The sequence below is a fragment of the Convolutriloba macropyga genome, chromosome 3 (genome assembly GCF_964194025.1).
Source record: "Convolutriloba macropyga chromosome 3, txConMacr16.3, whole genome shotgun sequence".
Lineage (NCBI taxonomy): Eukaryota > Metazoa > Xenacoelomorpha > Acoela > Convolutidae > Convolutriloba > Convolutriloba macropyga.
This window is the reverse complement of record NC_134470.1, coordinates 440416-464551: the sequence shown is the minus strand read 5'-3', so window position 1 is coordinate 464551 and position 24136 is coordinate 440416. Positions and strand designations below refer to the sequence as shown.

General features: G+C 34.5%; 1 protein-coding gene across 2 annotated transcripts in view; it reads left to right on the top strand.

Annotated features, from left to right (window-relative positions):
* The window catches only part of LOC142336768 (uncharacterized), a 65956-nt gene that overhangs the window by 7783 nt on the left and 34037 nt on the right, over window positions 1-24136 (top strand). Inside the window, exon 1 of one of the 2 annotated variants that reach the window (XM_075385679.1) lies at window positions 1869-1951. The exons of the other annotated variant lie outside the window; for it this stretch is intronic. Within the exon in view, the coding sequence (XP_075241794.1) occupies window positions 1871-1951 (81 nt within the window). The 5' untranslated portion in view covers window positions 1869-1870. Of the gene's footprint in view, window positions 1-1868; window positions 1952-24136 lie in introns of those variants that run through there. 2 annotated transcript variants of the gene reach the window in all.

Genomic DNA, 24136 nt, shown 5'->3' with positions numbered 1-24136 from the left:
CAAGCTGAGTGAAGAATGTCAATTACCACGCTCAGGTCGAAGGCAGTATGATAATTAGCCATGTTCAGACGTAGGGCGTAAGGTTAGGACCACTTCGCAGACATAGAAGATAGTTCACAAAATTTTGCGTACTTGAATGACTAATAATTTCGTCTAAAAGCACAGTTAAATTTGAAACTGATAAAAATTCAGAAGGCTTTTTAAAATTATGATGTCAATTTGTGCAGCTATATCGAGGGAAATCAAATACGAAAAATGTAAATCAACTGCTTTCAAGAGATTTAGCCTAAAATAGTATTCTGACAAGTGATTTTCATTTTTCACTGACAAATAGGCTTAATATAAATTCTAAGGAATTTATCTAGATCTATCACCAGTCTCCGTACCATCAAAACAGTTGATGTGTTACTCAGAATATTTCTTTTGGTTATTTCTTACTTCATCTTTCAATTTGTATTCATAAAGAATTAGTTGAAAAAAAGTAAATAGAATAAATGAAGAAACCGAATGGAGTGAATAATGTCAGAGAACTCTGAAAACAAAAGTCGATTTTTTTTGTTGGCAAAGGTTCAATATTCGCCTAAATGGCTTAGTTGTTATATACAGGACAGTAAAGCAGTATGTTAACGACTCTGTACTATTTGCTAGGAACACATAGCAAAATCTTAGCAAATTAAGCAACAAACTCAAACAAACTTAAGCAAAAAGTATCGAAGACATAAATCTAATAATGCAGTTATTGTAAAGATGCATTTAACTGTTTCTGGAAAATTGTTCTGGCCTGAATTCAGGTTTCCGCAAGTATCTTATTTAGAAAATTTTTCATGTGATCGAATTTGGAAAACTTTGTGTATGTATTGGGTCTTTTCGTTACTCCAGACTCAATACCGGGTCTCTTTTAGTACTAAATCTGCTTGTTTAAATACTAACTTCTCACACCACTGAGGAATGTTTTATTTATACCGTCATAAATGTTTGTTATAAAACCCAGAGGAGGAAAATTTTTTGATTATGTTTAGTTTAACTTCATCGAAAAAAATAGTAACTGTGTTCATGTCAAAATTTACACTGGCCAGTCTTGATTTTTGAGTAAAATTTACTGAATGAAAAATATTTTGTTCAGCTTAACCCCCGCCAACAAAGTTTGTCTTATATGCGATTCGCATTTCCGCATGGGTACTTCTAACATTTAAATTGCGTAACAAGCCGTAACCACTGAGATAAGTTGGCTTTCTGTTAATTACCTACATTCTAGCTTAAGAATAAAGAGTGTGTATATTACCTACAAAAATTACCAGTTGTAAGCAATAAAAGTATGAATCAATGCTGCTCAGACTTAACTTCGGTGCATGAGTAAAATTTCAGACTATACTGGAGAAATTTAGCATTGGCGAACGGTATGACCTCATTGAAATCAGAATGAAGAAAAAATTACGTAAAGAAACTTAAAATATTATGGACATTCAACATTTCAGAACTCAATTAATTTTTTTACTCCTAAAATGTGCTGGTTCAGCATTGAAATGCCCCGCGAATCAAGTCCAGGCAGTCTCTTTGAAAGAAGGGTATTTTGATTTGGAACCGTTATGTCTTATAAAAATATTTACTTTCCGGGTCAGTGTCGAAATTGAACGCTAGACAATATCAGCGCTAAATTCTCAATGACAGATTTTGTAAATATTTTTTCAATCTGGCATTGGCGTTTACAGATAACGCTGACCCCCTGATCATACCGAATACCGTTTTAATGCGTTTTGATAAAAAAATTTACTGATAACAAATAAACCAGCGAAATTCAGAAACGCTGACTTTTCAATCTTTTGACGCCATTAAAGTTGATTACAGAGTACAGGCCATCTAGAAAAACAGAATGTCTGATCCAGTGCTGTTTACTCGGTCACCAAGCTACGGATGGCTGCGTTATATAGACCAACTACAAGTATATGCGAGGGTAAGATGTGTTAATTTTACAATATGTATTAAGATCAGTGGAATCCAGTAGTAGTATAGTAAGTTGCCTAGTGCTTGTAGGGGGGGGGGGGGGTCCGGACCCCCCCTACAAGAAATTTTACCTCTGAAAAAGTGATTTTCTCTAAGTCAAATCAAGTTTTTTGGCTAACTTTCGCCAGCCTGGGTGCATTCTCACCCACGCTGGCAAAGCTTAGCCAAAAAACTTGATTTGACTTAGAGAAAATCACTTTTTCAGAGGTAAAATTTCTTGTAGGGGTGGTGTCCGGACCCCACCACCCTACAGTCACTGGGCAACTTACGGCTGTTCCAATATTCACAAGAGAATAACTGGATAGATCCTAAACTCATAGAATATCATAAAATGATTTTTTAAAAACTCGAAAAACCCTATATGAGACACCTGATGCCTACAACTTGGAAAAAATTTCAAAAATTTTCAAATTTTTTTTCGAAAAATTTTCAAAGTTTTTCAAAGTCCTAAAATTGTCTGAAATGGATTTTGCGCTATGAAAGAGCACTCAAAAGTGATTTTTTGTTGACTTCACTTTTTTCACCTATGCAGTATGGGGGTGGAAACATACAAAAATTTCAATATTTTTTTTTACAAATTTTTCAAAATTTTTTGAAGTCCAAAAATGGTCTGAAATGGATTTTGCGCTATGAAAGAGCACTCAAAAGTGATTTTTTGTTGACTTCACTTTTTTTCACCTAAGTAGTATAGGGGTCGAAACATAAAAGTTTCGAATTTTTTGAAAATTTTCAAAATTTTTCAAAGTCCTAAAATGGTCTGAAATGGATTTTGCGCTATGAAAGAGCACTCAAAACTGATTTTTTGTTGACTTGAAAATTTTCTCAGATAAGGTCTACTATAACAATTTCCTTGAAAAAAACTATTTGCTTAGCAATATTTTATTCTTTGTAACTCTGAAACTTTCCTTCTGAGATGTCATAATTTAAAATACAAAACAAAATACCAATTCAATCAGTGTCAGAGTTTCTAGAATCAAGACTTTTGCTTTCATTGAATAGGTTTCTGTTCACGTTAGCAGTTTTCTTTCTTTGTTTGCTTATGTTTGCTAAAGTAGTATCACTGTCACTGCTGCTGGTAGAGTTATCCAAGCTTTCCGCGGCTTCGTTGAAAATGAAGGGGTTACTGATTTCATGATTAGAGTCGTCAGAATGATCAGACAGATCTGAAAGGTCGACAACATCATTTAACTCCTCATTCGAATATGATGGCTGATAAAAGCCAGGATCAGGTGTTTCCCAGCCCAATGCCTCCCCAATTTCGGGAAGTTTGAACACATTATACGGTTCGTGCAATTCTGTATCCCAATCGGTTTCAATGCACATTTTCTTCGTAATGTACTCATCCCTCAACGAATAGTGTCCAAATGGTAGCGTAGTTTTTCGATCCGAGCTGATATATCTTTTGGCATCATATGCGCTTAGTGCAATTTTATTGACACAAACAGTTTGTAATTGGTGTTTGTCGGTGTTGAACTTGATGTTTTCTACTCCCACTAGATCACCGGTTTCTAATGTATTTTTATACATCTCATGGTTCAATTTGGCTTGAGCGAATTTTTTGGTTCCCTTTGCGGTCATTTTTGTTTGCCCGTTAGCAACGAGAATAGAGTACAATTTTGGTTTAAGGGCACAAAACTCCTGTATTGGTGTTCCCGCAAGTTAATCTTTGAACTTTAAGACAACTCTTTCGTTTGATCTATCGTAGAGTTTGTGATCTGTTGGAAAATTTGAGAGATCGAAATGATTTTTGAGATCCAAATTTTTTTCCAAGTCGTCATAAAAATTTTTGCTCTTAAGCTTGTAAATGAAAGAGTCTGTATCTGAATACAACAGCACACAATCGGTTTGTTTTTTCATTACATTGTAATGGAACTCTAGCATGAAGAGCTTTGAAAGCTCTAAAATGCTAGCACCAACAATTGTTGGTTTGTTCCACAACATAGACTGCTTTTTCCTGGTAATCAGAGTCAAGTTTTCGTCTATAATTTTGATTAATGAAACTTTGCCTTCAGATGTTGCTTTCAGAAGTTCCTCTTCTGTTCTGGCAAATGAAACTGTCACTCGGTTTCGCAGACTTTCACAAAATTTTCCAAAGGTCGAGTTTGACATTAGTTTACAGAAATCTTGATCAAACTTCGTGGACGCTTCTTGTCGCTTTTGCGTGTTGAGTGCTATGTAGCTTGAGAGCCATTTCGATTGTCGGAATTTTACAGCTTGATGAAATTTTGTAATTTTGATGCCGTTGTTAACGTAGAATTTCAGTTTACGATAGTGAACCACATAGTTCTTCTTGGGATGGAAGGTCTGTCTCAGTTTTTTGGTTTTTGACACAGTCAATTTAATGGTGTTTCTGACAGAAGTTTGAAAGTCACTCAATTCTAGGGGATCAATTGATTCCTTGTCTGGTACGAGTGGATAGTTTGCGTGTTTATCAGGTAGTTCGTCAGGTTACTCCAAATCGACTTCAACCAGGAAACCAATATCCCCCTCATCTTCGGTTTGTAATATTGTGTCTAATGAAATGTCTTCAACGAGCTGAAAGTCCTTGAGTGGCAATGGGTATTGGAGCATGATGCCACCGTAAAGATTATTCGCATCAATGTAGATTATTGATGAAACATCTTTTGACTCATTCCGGTAACATGGTGTTGTTGGCAACCGCATGTCTTGAGCTAAAGACGGAGGACAACCCTCCACGCATCATCCTTTCCGTCAAGTCAAGTATTTGTCGATCAGTCAGTAACTCAAGTTCTGGTTCACAAACTTTTAAGCAGGCACTTCCTGAAAGGTTTGAGGCCGTATAGAATTGCGAACAGTCCAATCCCTATGTGTTATAACACACGGACCGTAGCTCCTCAAACCAGCATGCTAACTGGAGAACATCTCCTGTAAGGTAAAATTCGAGGAAATGTTTAAGGTTTTCACAGTTAAACACTTTGAACACATTATTCAACTGAATGAGTTCCTCATTTGTGACGTCGATTTGGTTGTCTTTTAAACTGTTCTTCCAGTACTTTAGACATGGAAGAGAAAGCTCATTTAGCTTACTGAACTAGTCTACATATGAGTAAGGAAAGTTTCCTTTCTTCTTCAACAGTTTTCGCTGCTCGTCTGTATACCCCTGATAGAAGTGGTCTAGGAGAGGAGAGAAAATTTGTTGTCGGGTAAACTTTGTACTAGTTTGTCTAAGCTACAAGGCGTGAACTTGAAGCTATCGATAAAACGAAGGTACTCGTACACTGCAAGTTCATCACGCTTGCGTTTTCGCGTTTCGATAAAAACGCCGAAATTGAGTTCAATAAACTTCTCATCATTGGTTGGTATGACTTCAATTTTTGTCGACTGTGAAGCCGAGTGTAAGGACTTCACAATATGATGTAAATCATAATTCATCATATTGTCGGCGATCACTGGAGTGTAGTTTAGCGTTCTTCGGTTTAGAAGATCACCAACGGAATAGCTCTGGAGCTAATGTCATATCACGTCCATAAAACGGTGAGCGATTAGCTTTCATGCCAGGAACTTTTGATACTGTGCCACAGTTGCTAGCTACCATTAAAAGAACTGTTGGTTTACCAAATTTTTCTTTCAGAGAAATTAAAAGTTCCGGTAAATTTGAAATTGTCTTTGGAAAATACGAGGGAATTACGTTTCCAAGCGATGAAATTCCTAGCATTATTGGTTTCAAGGGCACACCTGATGGACGAGGAACACACATTGGTTATAAAATGGACACAATTGCAAATAAGCTGATGAAAAAAGACCATACTAAGGCTTTTATGGTTGACCTTCCAGCTGATCTGTGCGCCGGGAAACATTTGATATTCATTTATACAAACATTATTGAGTATCAATACGTGGGCGATGCGAAAGCACCTTTATTACGAGTCATTGATTCAAAACAACGATTGAAAAACGGTAGCGTCTGCGAGCTTGAACCATTGAACCAACACACAGAATAGTCTTTTCGAATTTGGACTACAAAAAAACTTCTTTCAAATACGATCCAGTCAATTTCTATAGAACTACGCACCGAAACAGGTCAATTAGTCCCTTTTTCAGGGACCGGAAAAGTCATTTTGACGTTACAGTTTAAAAAATTTGGTGACTAAAAGCAATGGATTCATACTACACCAATCAAGCATCTGCATTGCCTTATTTTTCTGGGCACTATAGGCAAAGAGGTAGCGGCTTTGGAGCTTTAGCAAGTGGTGTCGGAAGAATCGCTCTACCTATTGCCAGAAAATTTATTTTACCAGCAGCAAAACGAGTTGGAAAAGAACTTCTGTTACAGAGCGTACCAGAGTTAATGGACGTTGTCAGTAAAAAAAAATCTCCAAAACAAGCGCTGAAAAACACGATATCGAATACAGTCAAAAAGCAAACAGGAGGCTCATTGGCACTGCGAATGAGACAAAGACGAGTGAATCGTAGACGATCTAAACGTTCAGGTTCAAAAGCGAGAAAAGGTAGCAAAAAAAGAAATGTAGTCATTTCAAAATACAAACAGCCAAAGAGAAGTCTGTCGGATTTCTTTGCCAAAGTTAAAGATGATCGGTAATAGGTTACCAACAGAGGCAACACATAGTTCCTTGGATTTATTCGAAAAACCAGCGCTTCTTGTAACTTTTGTTGGGAGCTTTTGTCAAAAAGTAGGACCAGTTTACAGTCCTAACGGACCCATGCTTGAGTTTGAGGTTGCTGGAGACAGAAATAATTTTATTGATCTGCAAATAATTTTCCTGGAAATCAAATGCAAGATAGTTCAGGCTTCTGAAGCTGATTTAAAATATGATGCTGGAGCTGCAGCAGATGGTACCAAAACAGACGCTCCTTACTTTTGTAATAATGTTTCACACTCACTTTTTTCTGACTGTACAGTATCTGCCAACGGACTAAAAATTTCAAATGCAAATGGAAATTATGCTCACAAAAGTTTCATTGAAACCGAATTTTCTCACAACAAAGACGCAAAGGCTACTTGGTTGGCTTGCCAAGGTTATTCGTACGAGGATAATCCTGGAGCGATAGCAACAGCTGAAGTTAACAGACGAAAAGCTTTGGTTAGACAATCTGCTGAATGTACTTTTTATGGAAAAGTGGCAGTAGATTTTTTTTACATGTGATCCACATCTTTTGAGTGGAGTCACATTGCGCATTTCCTTTCGAAGATCTATAGATGATTTTGTTGTAATATCTGACGATGCTGGAAAATCATACAAAGTGAAAATTATAGAAGCTAATTTGTATGTGAGAAAAATGACATTGAACGACGACGTCGTTTCTGCCATTGAAAAAATTTACTAACAAGCCCATCGTCCTATCCTTACTTGGAAACTATAACAAAAACATTTCTGGCTTCTACTGGTTTGCAAAGTTGGAAACAGGAAGATGTTTTTAGCAGGGAGCCTATTCGACGTCTTGCCATTTGTCTTAACACAAATGAAGCTTTCTTAGGAAGCAAACAACTCAATCCTTTTCACTTTCGTAAATTTAATCTGGAGCAGATATGTATTTATCGAAATGGACTCCCCGTTGCAGACAGCCCCATAAATACAGCTGACGTAAAACGCTTGTACTTCAACACAATGTCAGATTTAGTCTATATTGACAATGGACATGGAATAAGTTTGTCTGAATACCCTAACCATTTTGTTATGGTGTTTGATCTCACCAGCAGTCAGCAGGCGTCACATGATTTTATTCACCCTGAACTTACCAATTGTTCAATTTCAATTGAACTTAAGTTTTCAGCCGCATTGCCCAGTAATATTGAAATTTTCATAATTGGTGAAAAAGCGAGCACAATTTTTATCGACTCTGCACGAAGAGTTTCGAAAAATCATATTGTTACAAATTGATGGATGAAGATGAAATAAACAACCTCATTCAAGGATGTAAAAGTTTGAAGTACAAATTTCATGGTGTGTTTGCAGCAGACAATTTTCCTCTGCACTTATCTCAGAACAGTTTCATTATTGTGAATGTATCAACTTCTCAATCAATTGGAACACATTGGATACTTATTTGTCGAAGGAATGGAGATTATATTTTTGCGGATCCCTGGGGACAAAATCTAACTTCATATAAACATTTGCATAATAGACTTGTTTCGTCTGCTGGTAATATACAAACTGTATATGAATTGCTAAGAAACCAGCCAATTCAAAAAGCAAACTCAATATTGTGTGGCTTATTTTGTATTTATATTGCTCATTATCTTTTTTGCTCATTATCTTCATTATCTTCATGATTTGATTAAATAAATTTTTTTTTCAAAACTTTATTTTTTCTTCAAAAACTAAGCGTACACACAAAACATCATTGTCAATATCTAATTTTCCATAGCCACTCACAAATATATCCATTATTTGGCAAAAAGCACCAGAATGAGGACCATACAAAATGTTTTCAAATCTCTTTACAGTTTCAGTTGATATCCGGTCAGTTTGTAATTGCTGATTCAATGTTTTCTCATTATTATCCAGAGATTTGTAACCAACATTTCCACTTGGGCGGTGATTTTTGCTCAAGGCATTGCTCAAATTTGGTAAGCGCTTCTGAATGCTGGTTGCTTCTCCTTTTGTCGGTGGCGCTGAACCATTGTATTCCACAGCTAGTTTGAGTTTTTCGAAAGTCTCTCCAGTTGTCTCCACTGTGGCTCCGTTTGAAAAAAAAGTTTTGAAGGTTGTGTACAAGCAAGGAACTGCATAAAGCTTATTTCGTTTTAATATTTCCGTAGAAACGTCAGACACATCAAACAACACATGATAATGGTTAGAGGGTAACAATTCACAATAGCCGTTTTCAAAATGCACTCAAACAGCGTAATTCCGGGCAAACATTGAAGATGGTTTTCTTCTGAAACGAAAAACCTGAAGTTTTTTTTGAAATTGTTTAAAGTAACCAGGTGAGCGCTCATACATAGCTTCCACCATTTTCTTTACAATTTACTCTTGATCAGATAATTCGTGTTCGTCGTCTTTTTGCTTTAACTTTGGTCGTTTTGCGGGGGTTGGTTTAGTTGTTGAATCAATGTCATTTGAGTTTTGAGCAGCCGCTCGAATTTTTGGAGTTTTCTTTGACAACTTTTCAAACTCTTCCAAAGTCAGGGTTATTCTTTGATGAAGTTCATGGTCGTGTTCACCCTTTTTGAATAATTTTAGAAAGATATAAGTTCCTGTTCTTTCATATGTTTTGAGCGTGACTCGAATCAAGCGTTTTTCATTCTCAGAAACGTCAAAATGAGCGTCTCCAAACTCGGCGTCTTTCTCAGCTGAAAATGGCATTCTGATTTTGTTGAAATTTGAAATTTGTTCAACTGTTCTTCTTCAAGAAATAGTGTATAATGTCTCCCCTGGTGAAAGTAAAACTCAACAATTTTTACATAGTCCTAAAAATAGAATGGTTCAACTGATAAGAGTTTTGTAAAGGGTGAATATTAAGGAGAATAATTGTTTCATGGTACTGATTAGCGTTTTAGAACCACATGTGCTCTTTCACAAACATTGTACGTAGAGCAGTCTTAAGGTTATAAAACAGGTTCAGACGGATTACATGTATGTTCATTTCACCATTCAGCGCTAATGTTTAATGAAAGACACTTGTAACCTCAGGTTTTGAACAGTAAACCATGGAGCAAAACTCTTATTTAATAGCTCTAATTAAAATAATTTCATGCGTTTACTTTATTATCAGTCATAAAACCTATGCCAAGACCACCACGACTAAGACAAATAAAACTTCTGTAGTTTTATGCTTTTCCAGTTTACCTACTAAGTTAATCACATGAGTACAAACTTCCAACTCTTTAAGTTGTGAACCGAATTCTGGTAACCCACTCATTCACTTTTTTACTTGCGATTGAATAACAGCAAACCAATTGCTCCATTTTTTTCTTGAATTCTTTGAACTGTTCGTTTCAATTTCTGAATTTCCCAAAAATACAAAATTCACCAAAACTGAAATATCTAGAAATGTTTTATTATATACTGTGTGAAAGCGAAGGCTCCTGGGAACGGACAATTGCGTATCAAACTTCTTACGAAAATTTTATTGTCCTCATACAACAGAAGAATTTCAATGAGAAGGAAGTTTGGAATACCCAACAACATTGCATGATTCCAAAAATCTTTCTAAACTTTCTATCTCAACTTCCTGATAAACCGTCATCAGATTCGATCGAAGGATCGTACATCACGTCAGGTGGTATTATTCCTCCCTCGAAACTGGAGGATCCTCTTGTGGCTTACGATATAGCTAATTTACCTGCTCCGGTCAAGAAAATTTTGTACAAATACGACTGTGATACAGTTCCATTCTTTGAGAACAAACTAGGTGTTACCCAAGCTTGCGATGATCTTGCTGACTTATGGGGGCCACCTCGATCACCTGAGTCGCCCTCAGCACCAACACCAGCAGTTACTCCAGCGATTGATCCGAGTCCAGCTGTATTCCCAGCAACCAGCCCATCTCTCTTTGAAAATATGAAAAGTTGCATTAGCAGCTCTCAAGAAAATTTCAGTGGTCTCTGGAGCAACCTGTCAGGTACTAACTTTGAAACTCCAATAAAAACTCAACACAACCAAGAAAATCAGGATACAGCCAGCACTATTGAAATTACACCGGTGAACACAGAGAACCCGGAGACCATCAATGCCCCAAAGAAAAGAAAATCATCGACCCGTGTGAGAGAGCTGTTTGAAAACTCAGACTAACAGAAAACTTTCTTAAAACTGGAACAATTTCAATTAACACAGTTATCTCATACTCTTTGGCAAAAACATTAGAAAGTTATGTACAACACTGTATGCACTACTGGATTTTGTGGGTTAAAAAAATTTGATTTTTATACAAAGTGAAAAGCAAGAATTCCACATGAGAGCGGGAATTTGTTTTTAATATTGGAAGTATTTCATAAAGAATTTGTCAATATATTGAAACTAAAAAGTTCAGTAGTTTCCAAATCTAATGTGTGTTGTGTTGAAGTTTCCCAAAAACTGACTTACTTGATCTCAGATAAATTTAAATTTCTTGTTTTTGGTTTTATAACAACAGAGTTATAACCGAATTTGGCTGAATGCAAGAAATCCTTAAATCTTCAAAACAGAAAAATTAAACGTACAGGTTATGGAATAAAGTAGAATTGTTTATTACTAGAGTCAATCGGCTCACTGTGAGCGAGGCTCAAACAAACCATTTTAATATAAAAGATTTTGGGGAAAGAAGAATGAACAACAATAAATTTTCATTATTTTGGAAAAAAAATATCAGAAACCACAGAAAATATGTAAGTTATTCCATTTTTGAAATACAAATAATCCTTGCTTAAAGCCTTCTATTAAAACACTTTGATTTCAATCAAATGACTCACTACAGACCAACTAATATTATAAATTTTGGGGAACTTTTATTATTTTCGAACATTTTTTGTTAAAAAAGTCAATTTTTTGCATATTTATGGTAAAATCTCAAAAACTTGATTAAGGATTTTGGAAATTTTCTCTGAGCGCTCATGACATTGTGTTGGAAGTCGATTGGAAGCAATTATTTGTTCCCAAGAAAATTTTTTTTTCATAAAATCTTAATTTATTCGAATTTTTTCATTTAAAATTCATTCTTTCATTTATCAAGACTAAAACTTGGTTTGCTTTTTATTTCAACTTAGTATCCAATTGAATTTTACCTGAAATTTTGACAAGTCTCTATTTACCAAACAACAAGTACAGTTTGAAATTTGCACACTGTAATATTTGCGCGAGGCAAATGTTAACTTTCTATATTCTGAAATTCCAAAAATATTTGTCACACCCGTGCTCAGTTATTTCATTTTCTGATTTGGCTTTATTCTCTCAAGTTGGAAATTCTTTAAGCTATAACTGAAGCAAACTCTCAAAATCATTTCTTACAACACACAACAATTAAATTGCGTTTCATACCTCTTCTTCTCTTCTGAAAGTTTCTGTCTAATTAAAATTGCAAATATTTTTTTTTTCATTTCTTTCAACCGTTCGTTTCATGAATTTCTTCCAACCTTAATGAATTTTGCAATTCTCCCGAAATTTAATTGTTGAAACTTTCACGAATTTGAAAACGCGTTCACTATCCAATTGGTAACTTGACTCAGCTTGGTGATACAATGCCCTCACTGTTCAGCACAACTCTGTAATCGACGGTCTCTTAATAAGCATTTGAAGAACATCCATAAAATATTTCCGGATGTACCAACGTTTCGCTGTTTTCATTGCTCTGAGAAACTACGAAGCTTGCCTACGCTGCACAAACACTCTCATACTCCTCACCAGCAGCTTATTTTGAAAGTGTGTTACACTTGTCGTGTAGGATTTCAAACAAAAATAAACTATGCGGAACACGTTAAAAACGAACATGGCATGCCAATATTGGACATGGAAGAAGATGAGATTGACTTGACAAGAACCACTGTGAGCTCATTCAGCGGTGGTGTAAATTACTATGAATTTCAACCGGGGGAGAAAGATTTGGACATTATGGATTTCATGTACAGAAAGCGTGAAGAGGTGTCAAGAATTATCCAAAAACACACACACAAATTCCCCCAAAAACTTCAAGTAAACGTGGAAATGACACTTCAAAAGCCTTTAGAGGAAGAATTTGAAAAAGTGAGCGTATACTTTAACACACAAACAGTGACTGTGTACCACTCAGGGATTTCAGATGAAAGCTACGAATCTTTCATTGATAGCATAGTGTCTAAGCTTGTAATCTTTTCAAGCTATGGAAGTGGCTGGCAGATGCTCTCTATAGACAAGGTTACCCTGAAACTGAGTAGATGCGTTGCAGTGCGCGGTAGCAGCTTCATACCGTTTCATGTGGGACATCCGCTGAGAAGGGATTCGAATTTGCTGAACATACACAATGGAAGCGACAAAAACTGCTTTCTGTATTGCTACACAGCTGGATACCACCTAGTTTACAAAAAAGAAAAACTGGAACCGCCAGCTCCGTGCGTCAGACCTAGGACAAATGTTCTTACATACAGTAGAGAGAGCCCATCAGCCAAGATGCCCAAAGGAAACTTTGAAATGCCAATGAGTCTTCATGACATATCAAAGTTCGAAGATCTCAATGAAGTGCAAGTCAATGTTTTCAGGTAACGAGATATTTAAGTTACACTGTTGTCTACTATAAAAAGCTTTTCGAAGTAAAAAAAACTTGAATTTTATGAAAGACTCCGTTATCTAATATTATTTTTTTTGATATCCCCCCCAAAATTGTAAAAAAAATTCTGCTTCAGGTATGACAAGAAACAGCTACTGCCCCTGCGATTGTCGAAAGGAAAACCATTTCCCTTTGTTCTGGACTTGTTGCTCCTACAAAACGAAAAGACCTACCACTGCGTTCTCATTATCAATTTAAAGAAACTTGTTGCCAAAGTCAAAAGAAGGGAGTATCGTGATAGGAGCGAGCTGTGTCGCAATTGTTTTCATATATGTTCATCAGTAGGGCTACTTACTTCCCATCAAAAAGTATGTCTGGAAAACGAGTCAGTACAAATAACAATGCCCACACTCGACAAAAACAACGTAAAGTTTGAGGACTATGCGGCAAGTTGGTTTTCAGCTTTTGTTGTGTACCTGGATCTGGAATCTCTGATTGTGCTCGTTGCAACGGCAAAAAACAACCCAACTATTTCAAGCACTTCTACATTAGAACAACATCTTCCTTGCAGTTATTGCATGATTGTTGTTGAACGTGATAACTCTGAGCCCCTACATTTTGATATATACACTGGACCTGGTTGTATGGAATGCTTTTTTACAAAAATAGAGAAACATGCAAAATATTTCTATCAGCAAAAGCCGAAATTCCCATGTTTGCTCGGCACAGCACCTCCAAGAGACAAGTGGTCAAAGTGTTGGATTTGTAATGTTGATTTCAACAATGATAACGAAAAGGTATTAGACCACTGTCACTACAACGGACAATTCATTGGGTATGCGCACAGTGCATGTAAACTAAACCGAAGAACGCTAAACTACACTCCAGTGATCGCCCACAATATGATGAATTATGATTTACATCATATTGTGAAGTCCTTACACTCGGCTTCACAGTCGACAAAAATTGAAGTCATACCAACCAATGATGAGAAGTTTATTGCACTCAATTTCGGCGTTTTTATCGAAACGCGAAAACGCAAGCGTGATGAACTTGCAGTGTACGAGTACCTTCGTTTTATCGATAGCTTCAAGTTCATGCCTTGTAGCTTAGACAAACTAGTACAAAGTTTACCGACAACAAATTTTCTCTCCTAGACCACTTCTATCAGGGGTATACAGACGAGCAGCGAAAACTGTTGAAGAAGAAAGGAAACTTTCCTTACTCATATGTAGACTCGTTCAGTAAGCTAAATGAGCTTTCTCTTCCATGTCTAAAGTACTGGAAGAACAGTTTAAAAGACAACCAAATCGACGTCACAAATGAGGAACTCATTCAGTTGAATAATGTGTTCAAAGTGTTTAACTGTGAAAACCTTAAACAGTTCTTCGAACTTTACCTTACAGGAGATGTTCTCCAGTTAGCATGCTGGTTTGAGGAGCTACGGTCCGTGTGTTATAACACATACGGATTGGACTGTTCGCAATTCTATACGGCCTCAAACCTTTCAGGAAGTGCCTGCTTAAAAGTTTGTGAACCAGAACTTGAGTTACTGACTGATCGACAAATACTTGACTTGACGGAAGGAAAGGATGATGCGTGGAGGGTTGTCCTCCGTCTTTAGCTCAAGACATGCGGTTGCCAACAACACCATGTTACCGGAATTTGATGAGTCAAAAGATGTTTCATCAATAATATACATTGATGCGAATAATCTTTACGGTGGCATCATCCTCCAATACCCATTGCCACTCAAGGATTTTCAGCTCGTTGAAGACATTTCATTAGACACAATATTACAAACCGAAGATGAGGGGGATATTGGTTTCCTGGTTGAAGTCGATTTGGAGTACCCTGACGAACTACATGATAAACACGCAGACTATCCACTCGTACCAGACAAGGAATCAATTGATCCCCTAGAATTGAGTGACTTTCAAACTTCTCTAAAAAACGCCCTTAAATTGACTGTGTCAAATTCAAAAAACTGAGACAGACCTTCGATCCCAAGAAGAAATATGTGGTTCACTATCGTAACCTGAAATTCTACGTTAACAACGGCATCAAAATTACAAAGTTTCATCAAGCTGTAAAATTCCGACAATCGAAATGGCTTTCAAGCTACATAGCACTCAACATGCAAAAGCGACAAGAAGCGTCCACGAAGTTTGATCAAGATTTCTATAAACTAATGTCAAACTCGACCTTTGGAAAATTTTGTGAAAGTCTGCGAAACCGAGTGAAAGTTTCATTTGCCAGAACAGAAGAGGAACTTCTGAAAGCAACATCTGAAGGCAAAGTTTCATTAATCAAAATTATAGACGAAAACTTGACTCTGATTACCAGGAAAAAGCAGTCTATGTTGTGGAACAAACCAACAATTGTTGGTGTTAGCATTTTAGAGCTTTCAAAGCTCTTCATGCTAGAGTTCCATTACAATGTAATGAAAAAACAAACCGACTGTGTGCTGTTGTATTCAGATACAGACTCTTTCATCTACAAGCTTAAGAGCAAAAATTTTTATGACGACTTGGAAAAAAATTTGGATCTCAAAAATCATTGCGACCTCTCAAATTTTCCAAAGATCACAAACTCTACGATAGATCAAACGAAAGAGTTGTCTTAAAGTTCAAAGATGAACTTGCGGGAACACCAATACAGGAGTTTTGTGCCCTTAAACCAAAATTGTACTCTATTCTCGTTGCTAACGGGCAAACAAAAATGACCGCAAAAGGAACCAAAAAATTCGCTCAAGCCAAATTGAACCATGAGATGTTTAAAGAGACATTAGAAACCGGTGATCTAGTGAGAGTAGAAAACATCAAGTTCAACACCGACAAACACCAATTACAAACTGTTTGTGTCAACAAAATTGCACTAAGCGCATATGATGACAAAAGATATATCAGCTCGGATCGAAAAACTACGCTACAATTTGGACACTATTCGTTGAGGGATGAGTACATTACGAAGAAAATGTGCATTGAAACCGATTGGGATACAGAATTGCACGAACCGTATAATGTGTTCAAACTTCCCGAAATTGGGGAGGCATTGGGCTGGGAAACACCTGATCCTGGCTTTTATCAGCCATCATATTCGAATGAGGAGTTAAATGATGTTGTCGACCTTTCAGATCTGTCTGATCATTCTGACGACTCTAATCATGAAATCAGTAACCCCTTCATTTTCAACGAAGCCGCGGAAAGCTTGGATAACTCTACCAGCAGCAGTGACAGTGATACTACTTTAGCAAACATAAGCAAACAAAGAAATAAAACTGCTAATGTGAACAGAAACCTATTCACTGAAAGCAAAAGTCTTGATTCTAGAAACTCTGACACTGATTGAATTGGTATTTTGTTTTGTATTTTAAATTATGACATCTCAGAAGGAAACTTTCAGAGTTACAAAGAATAAAATATTGCTAATCAAATAGTTTTTTTCAAGTAAATTGTTATAGTAGACCTTATCTGAGAAAATTTTCAAGTCAACAAAAAATCAGTTTTGAGTGCTCTTTCATAGCGCAAAATCCATTTCAGACAATTTTAGGACTTTGAAAAACTTTGAAAATTTTTGAAATTTATTCCAAGTTGTAGGCATCAGGTGTCTCATATAGGGTTTTTCGAGTTTTTAAAAAAATCATTTTATGATATTCTATGAGTTTAGGATCTATCCAGTTATTCTCTTGTGAATTTTGGAACAGCCGTAAGTTGCCCAGTGATTGTAGGGTGGTGGGGTCCGGACACCACACCTACAAGAAATTTTACCTCTGAAAAAGTGATTTTCTCTAAGTCAAATCAAGTTTTTTGGCTAAGTTTTGCCAGCGTGGGTGAGAATGCACCCAGGCTGGCGAAAGTTAGCCAAAAAACTTGATTTGACTTAGAGAAAATCACTTTTTCAGAGGTAAAATTTCTTGTAGGGGGGGGGGGGGGGTCCGGACCCCCCCCCCTACAAGAACTAGGCAACTTACTATACTACTTCCAGTTTTAAAATAGATTAACGATCATTTCCGTTTGTGCCCCCCCAGTACGTTATGCCCCCCAGTACGTTATGCGCCCATCAGTTACAGAGCACATGCCATTACATAGTAAATCATTATGTAAAAATATGGCACGTAAGTAGTATAGAATACCTACGTAAAGAAAGGGGGGTTATCATTCGACTCTTAACCATATGATAATAGGTAGTGGCGGTTAAGTGGGAATAGGTTAGGCGGGATAAAATCTTTCCGCCTGCTGTTTATTGCCGTTTGGATTGTTCTATTCCGCCATTCTCGCTAGTTCTTTCTAGTCGTTTGCCTTTGCACTTAACGCTACATGTAAAAAGTAGTCTGACTACCCTAATAGAGGGGAGGGGGTTATTATGTGATAATTAGACGTCTGATTAAGTGGTTTTGGTCAGTTGTGGTTTTGGTCAATAATTGATCATTATTGGGAGAATGTGTGCATATATCAAATGGCAACTATAGCAACGCTTGATTTGAAAAGTATTTACGAGATTTACAAAGGTTTGAAAAAAAGTTATTCACAATATAGTCAAACTTGAATGGTGATAGTAGGGTCTAAAAATGCATGGGGATAATTGGTATATTTTAGACATGGATATAGTAGGGTATAGATTTCAAAGTATGCAAGCTGGTATAAGGGTGGAATTTGAATCAGGATAGTAGTTTAAAGTGTTGCATGGGATAATAGGGTATAATTTTGCCTTGGCGATAATTAGCTATATATTTGAATATCTGCAAACGGATTGTAGAGTGAAGATTTGAATCACTATTGCCTTTGCAATTAACGCTACATGTAAAAAGTAGTCTGACTACCCTAATAGAGGGGAGGGGTTATTATGTGATAATTAGACGTGTGATTAAGTGGTTTTGGTCAGTTGTCAGTTGTTAACAAAAATTGATCATTATTGGGAGAATGTATGCATATATCAAATGGCAACTATAGCAACGCTTGATTTGAAAAGTATTTACGAGATTTACAAAGGTTTGAAAAAAGGTTATTCACAATATAGTCAAACTTGAATGGTGATAGTAGGGTCTAAAAGTGCATGGGGATAATTGGTATATTTTAGACATGTATATAGTAGGGTATAGATTTCAAAGTATGCAAGCTGGTATAAGGGTGAAATTTGAATCAGGATAGTAGATTAAAGTGTTGCATGGGAAAATAGGGTATAATTTTGCCTTGGGGATAATTAGTTATATATTTGAATATCTGCAAACGGATTATAGAGTGAAAATTTGAATCAGTATAGTAGGGTATTGTGTTGCATGGGTATAATAGGGTACATATTTCAAAATCTGCAAGTGGGTATTAAGGGTGAAGATTGAAAACAGGATAGTAGGGTCGAGTATTGCATGGGGATCATAGGGTATACTTTTGACATGAGTATAATAGGGCAAAAGTTTGAATATCTGCATGCAGTAATAGTGTGAAAATTTGAATCGGTAAGGTAGAGTACGGTTTTGCATGGAGGATATAAGGGTATAGTTTTGCAATTAGAGTAATATACAAGTGCCTGATAATTTTTTAGAGCAAAAGTTCAGTCGCTGGTGAAAACTATTCAAATTTTGAAATGAATTAATTTTGGTGAAATGAAGTACAAAAGAATCATCAAAGGTCACCTGTACATCATTATTTTCCTCTTAATTTAAAAGTCCTAGAGACGATTTTCTTAAGGAAAAGTTGATAGTTTATTAAAAAACTAACACAAAACTACTTGAACACATCAACTTTGCTCACATAACATATATATGAGTCATCAAAGGTCAATTGTTCATCATTTTTTCCCTCTTAATGTACAAGTTCTAGAGAAAAATTTCTTAAGGAAGAGTTGTTCCATTAGTGAAAACTAACACAAAAATACTTTTAAAAACATCAATTTCGCTCACATAACAAATATACGAGTCATCAAGGGTCAATTGTACATCAATTTTTTCTTCTTAATGTAAAAGTTCTAGAGAAAAATTTCTTAAGGAAGAGTTGTTCCATTAGGTAAAACTAACACAAAAATACTTTAAAGACATCAATTTTGCTCACATAACATATATATGAGTCATCAAAGGTCAATTGTACATCATTTTTTCCCTCTTAATGTACAAGTCCTGGAGAAAAATTCCTTAAGGAAAAGTTGTTCCATTAGTTAAAACTAACACAAAAATACTTTAAAAAACATCAATTTTGCTTACATAACATACATATGAGTCATCAAAGGTCAATTGTACATCATTTTTTTCCTGTAAAAGTACATGTTCTATCGAAAAATTTCTTCAGGAAAAGATGTTCTATTATTGAAAACTAACACAAAACTACTTTAAAAAACATCAATTTTGCTCACATAACATATATAAGAGTCATCAAGGATCAATTGTACATAAATTTTTTCTTCTTAATGTAAAAGTTCTAGAGAAAAATTTCTTAAGGAAAAGTTGTTCCATTAGGTAAAACTAACACAAAAATACCTTAAAAAACATCAATTTTGCTCACATAACATATATAAGAGTCATCAAGGATCAATTGTACATCAATTTTTTCTTCTTAATGTACAAGTCCTGGAGAAAAATTCCTTAAGGAAAAGTTGTTCCATTAGTGAAAACTAACACAAAAATAAAAAAAAACATCAATTTTGCTCATATAACATATATATGAGCCATCAAAGGTCAATTGTACATCATTTTTTTCTTCTTAATGTACAAGTACTAGAGAAAAATTTCTTAAGGAAAAGTTGTTCCATTAGTGAAAACTAACACAAAAATAATATAAAAAACATCAATTTTGCTCACATAACATATATAAGAGTCATCAAGGATCAATTGTTCATCAATTTTTTCTTCTTAATGTAAAAGTTCTAGAGAAAATTTTCTTAAGGAAAAGTTTTTCCATTAGGTAAAACTAACACAAAAATACATTAAAAAACATCAATTTTGCTCACATAACATATATATGAGTCATCAAAGGTCAATTGTACATCATTTTTTTCCTCTTAATGTACAAGTCCTGGAGAAAAATTCCTTAAGGAAAAGTTGTTCCAATAGTGAAAACTAACACAAAAATAATATGAAAAACATCAATTTTGCTCGCATAACATATATAAGAGTCATCAAGGATCAATTGTACATCAATTTTTTCTTCTTAATGTAAAAGTTCTAGAGAAAAATTTCTTAAGGAAAAGTTTTTCCATTAGGAAAAACTAACACAAAAATACATTAAAAAACATCAATTTTGCTCACATAACATATATATGAGTCATCAAATGTCAATTGTACATCATTTTTTTCCTCCTAATGTACAAGTCCTGGAGAAAAATTCCTTAAGGAAAAGTTGTTCCATTAGTGAAAACTAACACAAAAATAATATGAAAAACATCAATTTTGCTCATATAACATATATATGAGCCATCAAAGGTCAATTGTACATCAATTTTTTCTTCTTAATGTAAAAGTTCTAGAGAAAAATTTCTTAGGGAAAAGTTTTTCCATTAGGTAAAACTAACACAAAAATACATTAAAAAACATCAAATTTGCTCACATAACATATATATGAGTCATCAAAGGTCAATTGTACATCATTTTTTTCCTCTTAATGTACAAGTCCTAGAGAAAAATTCCTTAAGGAAAAGTTGTTCCAATAGTGAAAACTAACAGAAAAATACTTTAAAAACATCAATTTTGCTCACATAACAAATACATGAGTCATTAAAGGTCAATTGTACATCATTTTTTTTTTCTTCCTAATGTACAATTTCAAGAGAAAAATTTCTTAAGGAAAAGTTGTTCCATAAGTGAGAACTAACACAAAAATACATTAAAAAACATCAATCTTGCCCACATAGCATATATATGAGTCATCTAAGGTCAATGGTACATCATTTTTTTCTTCTTAATGTACAAGTTCTAGAGAAAAGTTTCCCAATGAAAAGTTGTTCCATTAGTGAAAACTAACACAAAAATACTTTAAAAACATCAATTTTGCTCACATAACCTATATATGAGTCATCAAAGGTCAATTGTACATCATTTTTTTTTCTTAATGTACAATTTCAAGAGAAAAATTTCTTAAGGAAAAGCTGTTCCATTAGTGAAAACTAACACAAAACTACTTTTAAAAACATCAATTTTTCCCACATAACATAAATTTGAATCATCAAAAGTCAATTGTACATCATTTTTTCCCTCTTAATGTGCAATTCCTAGAGAAAAAATTTCTTAAGGAAAAGCTGTTCCATTAGTGAAAACTAACACAAAAAAACTTAAAAAAACTTTGCTTACCTAACATATGTATGAGTCATCAAAGGTCAATTGTACATCAATTTTTCCTCTAAATGTACAAGTTCTGGAGAAAAATTTCTTCAGAAGAAGTTGTTCAATTAGTGAAAACTAACACGAAAATACTTTAGAAAACATCATTTTTGCTCACATAACATATATATGAGTCACCAAAGGCCAATTGTATATTATTTTTTTCCTCTTAACGTACAAGTCCTAGAGAAAAATTTGTTAAGGAAAAGTTGTTCCTTTGGTGAAAATTAACACAAAAATACTTTCAAAAACTTCACTTTTGCTCACAGAACATATGTATGAGTCATCAAAGGTCAATTGTACATCATTTTTTTCCTCTAAATATAGAAATTCTAAAGAAAAACTTCCTAATGAAAAAATTGTTCCATTAGTGAAAATGAACACAAAAATACGTTAAAAACGTCAATTTTGCTCACATTAAATATATGAGTCATCAAAGGTTAATTGTACATATTTTTTTTCTTCTTAATGTACAAGTTCTAGAGAAAAATTTTTTGTGGAAAAGTTGTTCCATTAGTGAAAAGTAACACAAAACTATTTTAAAAAACATCAATTTTGCTCACATAACAAATATATGAGTAATCAAAGGCCAACTGTACATCAATTTTTTCCCTCTTAATGTACATGTGCTAGAGAAAAATTTCTTAAGGAAAAAGTTGTTCGATTAGTGAAAAGTAACACAGAACTACTTAAGGCAAACCTAAATACTGCCCACATAAAGTATATATGAGTCATCAAAGTTCATATGTACATCAATTTTTTCTCTTAATGTATAAGTCATAGAGGAATATTTCTTAATTAAAATTTCTTTATTTGTGAAATTTAACACAAAACTAATTTAAAAAAATTAAAAGCTCACAAAATATATGAGTCAGCACAGATCATTTGTACATTTTTTTCCTCTTAATGTAAAAGTCATGGAGAAAAAAGCAAAAGACGTTTACTTGGTGAAAAGTAGCAGAGAACTACTTTAGGAAAACCTGAATACTGCTCACATAAAGTATATATGAGTCATCAAAAGTCATTTGTACATCAGTTTTCCATCTCAAAGTACAAGTCATAGAGAAAAATTATCTGAGGAAAATTTGTTCTGTTAGTGAAAACAAACACAAAACTACTTTGAAAAATGTCAATTGCGCTCACATAAGGAGGATATATGAGTCATCAAAGGTTTTTTTTCCAATCTCAACGTACAAGTCAAAAGAAAAGTTTCTTAGGTAAAACTTGCTCAATTACTGAAAATTAACACAAAAATGTTATAAAAATATCAATTTGGCAAACATAATCGATATATGAGTCATCAAATATAACTTGAACATCTTTTTTCCCCTTAATGTTCAAGTCATAGAGAAAAATTTTAACAATTTTTCAACAATTTCAAAAAAGAGTTAACAAAGTTCAATTGTACCTCATTTTTTTCCCTCCTAATTTACAAATCTAGCGGGAAATTGGTTTGGTTGAGGCTGTTTCTTTAGTGAAAACTACCAGTAAAAAACTTAAATTGTCAATTTCGTCCATACAAAATATCTATTGTGTATTAGTCCAGATAGGTCAATTGTACGTCAATTTTTTTCCTCTTAGATTACAAGTTCCAGAGAGAAAATTGTTTCGTAGTTAAAACTAAAACAATACTTGAAAAAGTAACAATTTTGTTTACATAAAGTATAAATGAGTCATCAAAGTTTGCTTGTGCATCGCCCCCTCCTAAATTTACAAAACCAGAACAACAAAATTTTTATCTAAAGTTGTTTCATGTTTCATCATGTGTCATCTAAAGTTATGTGAGAGTCATCATAAGTACATCGTTCTTCTTTTAGCTTACTAGTTTTAGTGAAAAATTCCTTCTATAAATTTGTTTTATATCTGAAAGATAACACAAAAAACCTAAAATTGTATCAATTTTGCTCATATAAGGTAAATATAAGTATATGTGAAATAAAGGGTCAAATGTACACCATTCCTTCATTCTTAATGAACAAGACCTGGAGAAAATTACAGGTTAAAAAACGTTCATTTCTGAAAATCAAAACAAGATTATTATAATGTATTTGTTTGTGTCACAAAAAATATAAAATGAGTCATCAAATGTTTATTGTACATCGTTTTTTTCCTCATATTTTCCAGTCGCAGTGAAAATTTCATCAACTAAAAAAAGTATTACATGGTGAAAATTAACAAACCCCTACTTTACTTTGCATTAGGTAGTTTCAGCAAACGTCAATTTTCTTCATTTTTATTCCACTTGAGGTACAAGTATCAGGGAAAGTTCCTTCATTAAAAGGTTTTTCGTAAGTTAAAACTCATACAAAACTACTTAAAACTTTACGCAAACTAAAATGAGACTCATTTTTCCCTTCATAATATGCAAATCTCTGAGAGAAACCTTGAGAGACAAAATTTTTCCAGAAAATCTTGATCAATCAGCAAAAAAATGACGGAAAAATTCTCAAAAGATTATCAGTTTTGTTCACGAAAATGTAAATGAGTCATTAAAAGTCAATTTTAAATCATTTTTTCTCCCTCCTAATGTACCCAGAGATTCGATATTTAGAAAAAGAACTTGTTTCACTAGTGAAAAACTAACATGCAAACACTTTGAAATGTATTAGTGTCGGTAATGACCAAGTAAAAGTATTCAAAGATCAGCAGTAATTAAATTTTTTTGAAGAGTGGGAACTCACGCCAAACTGT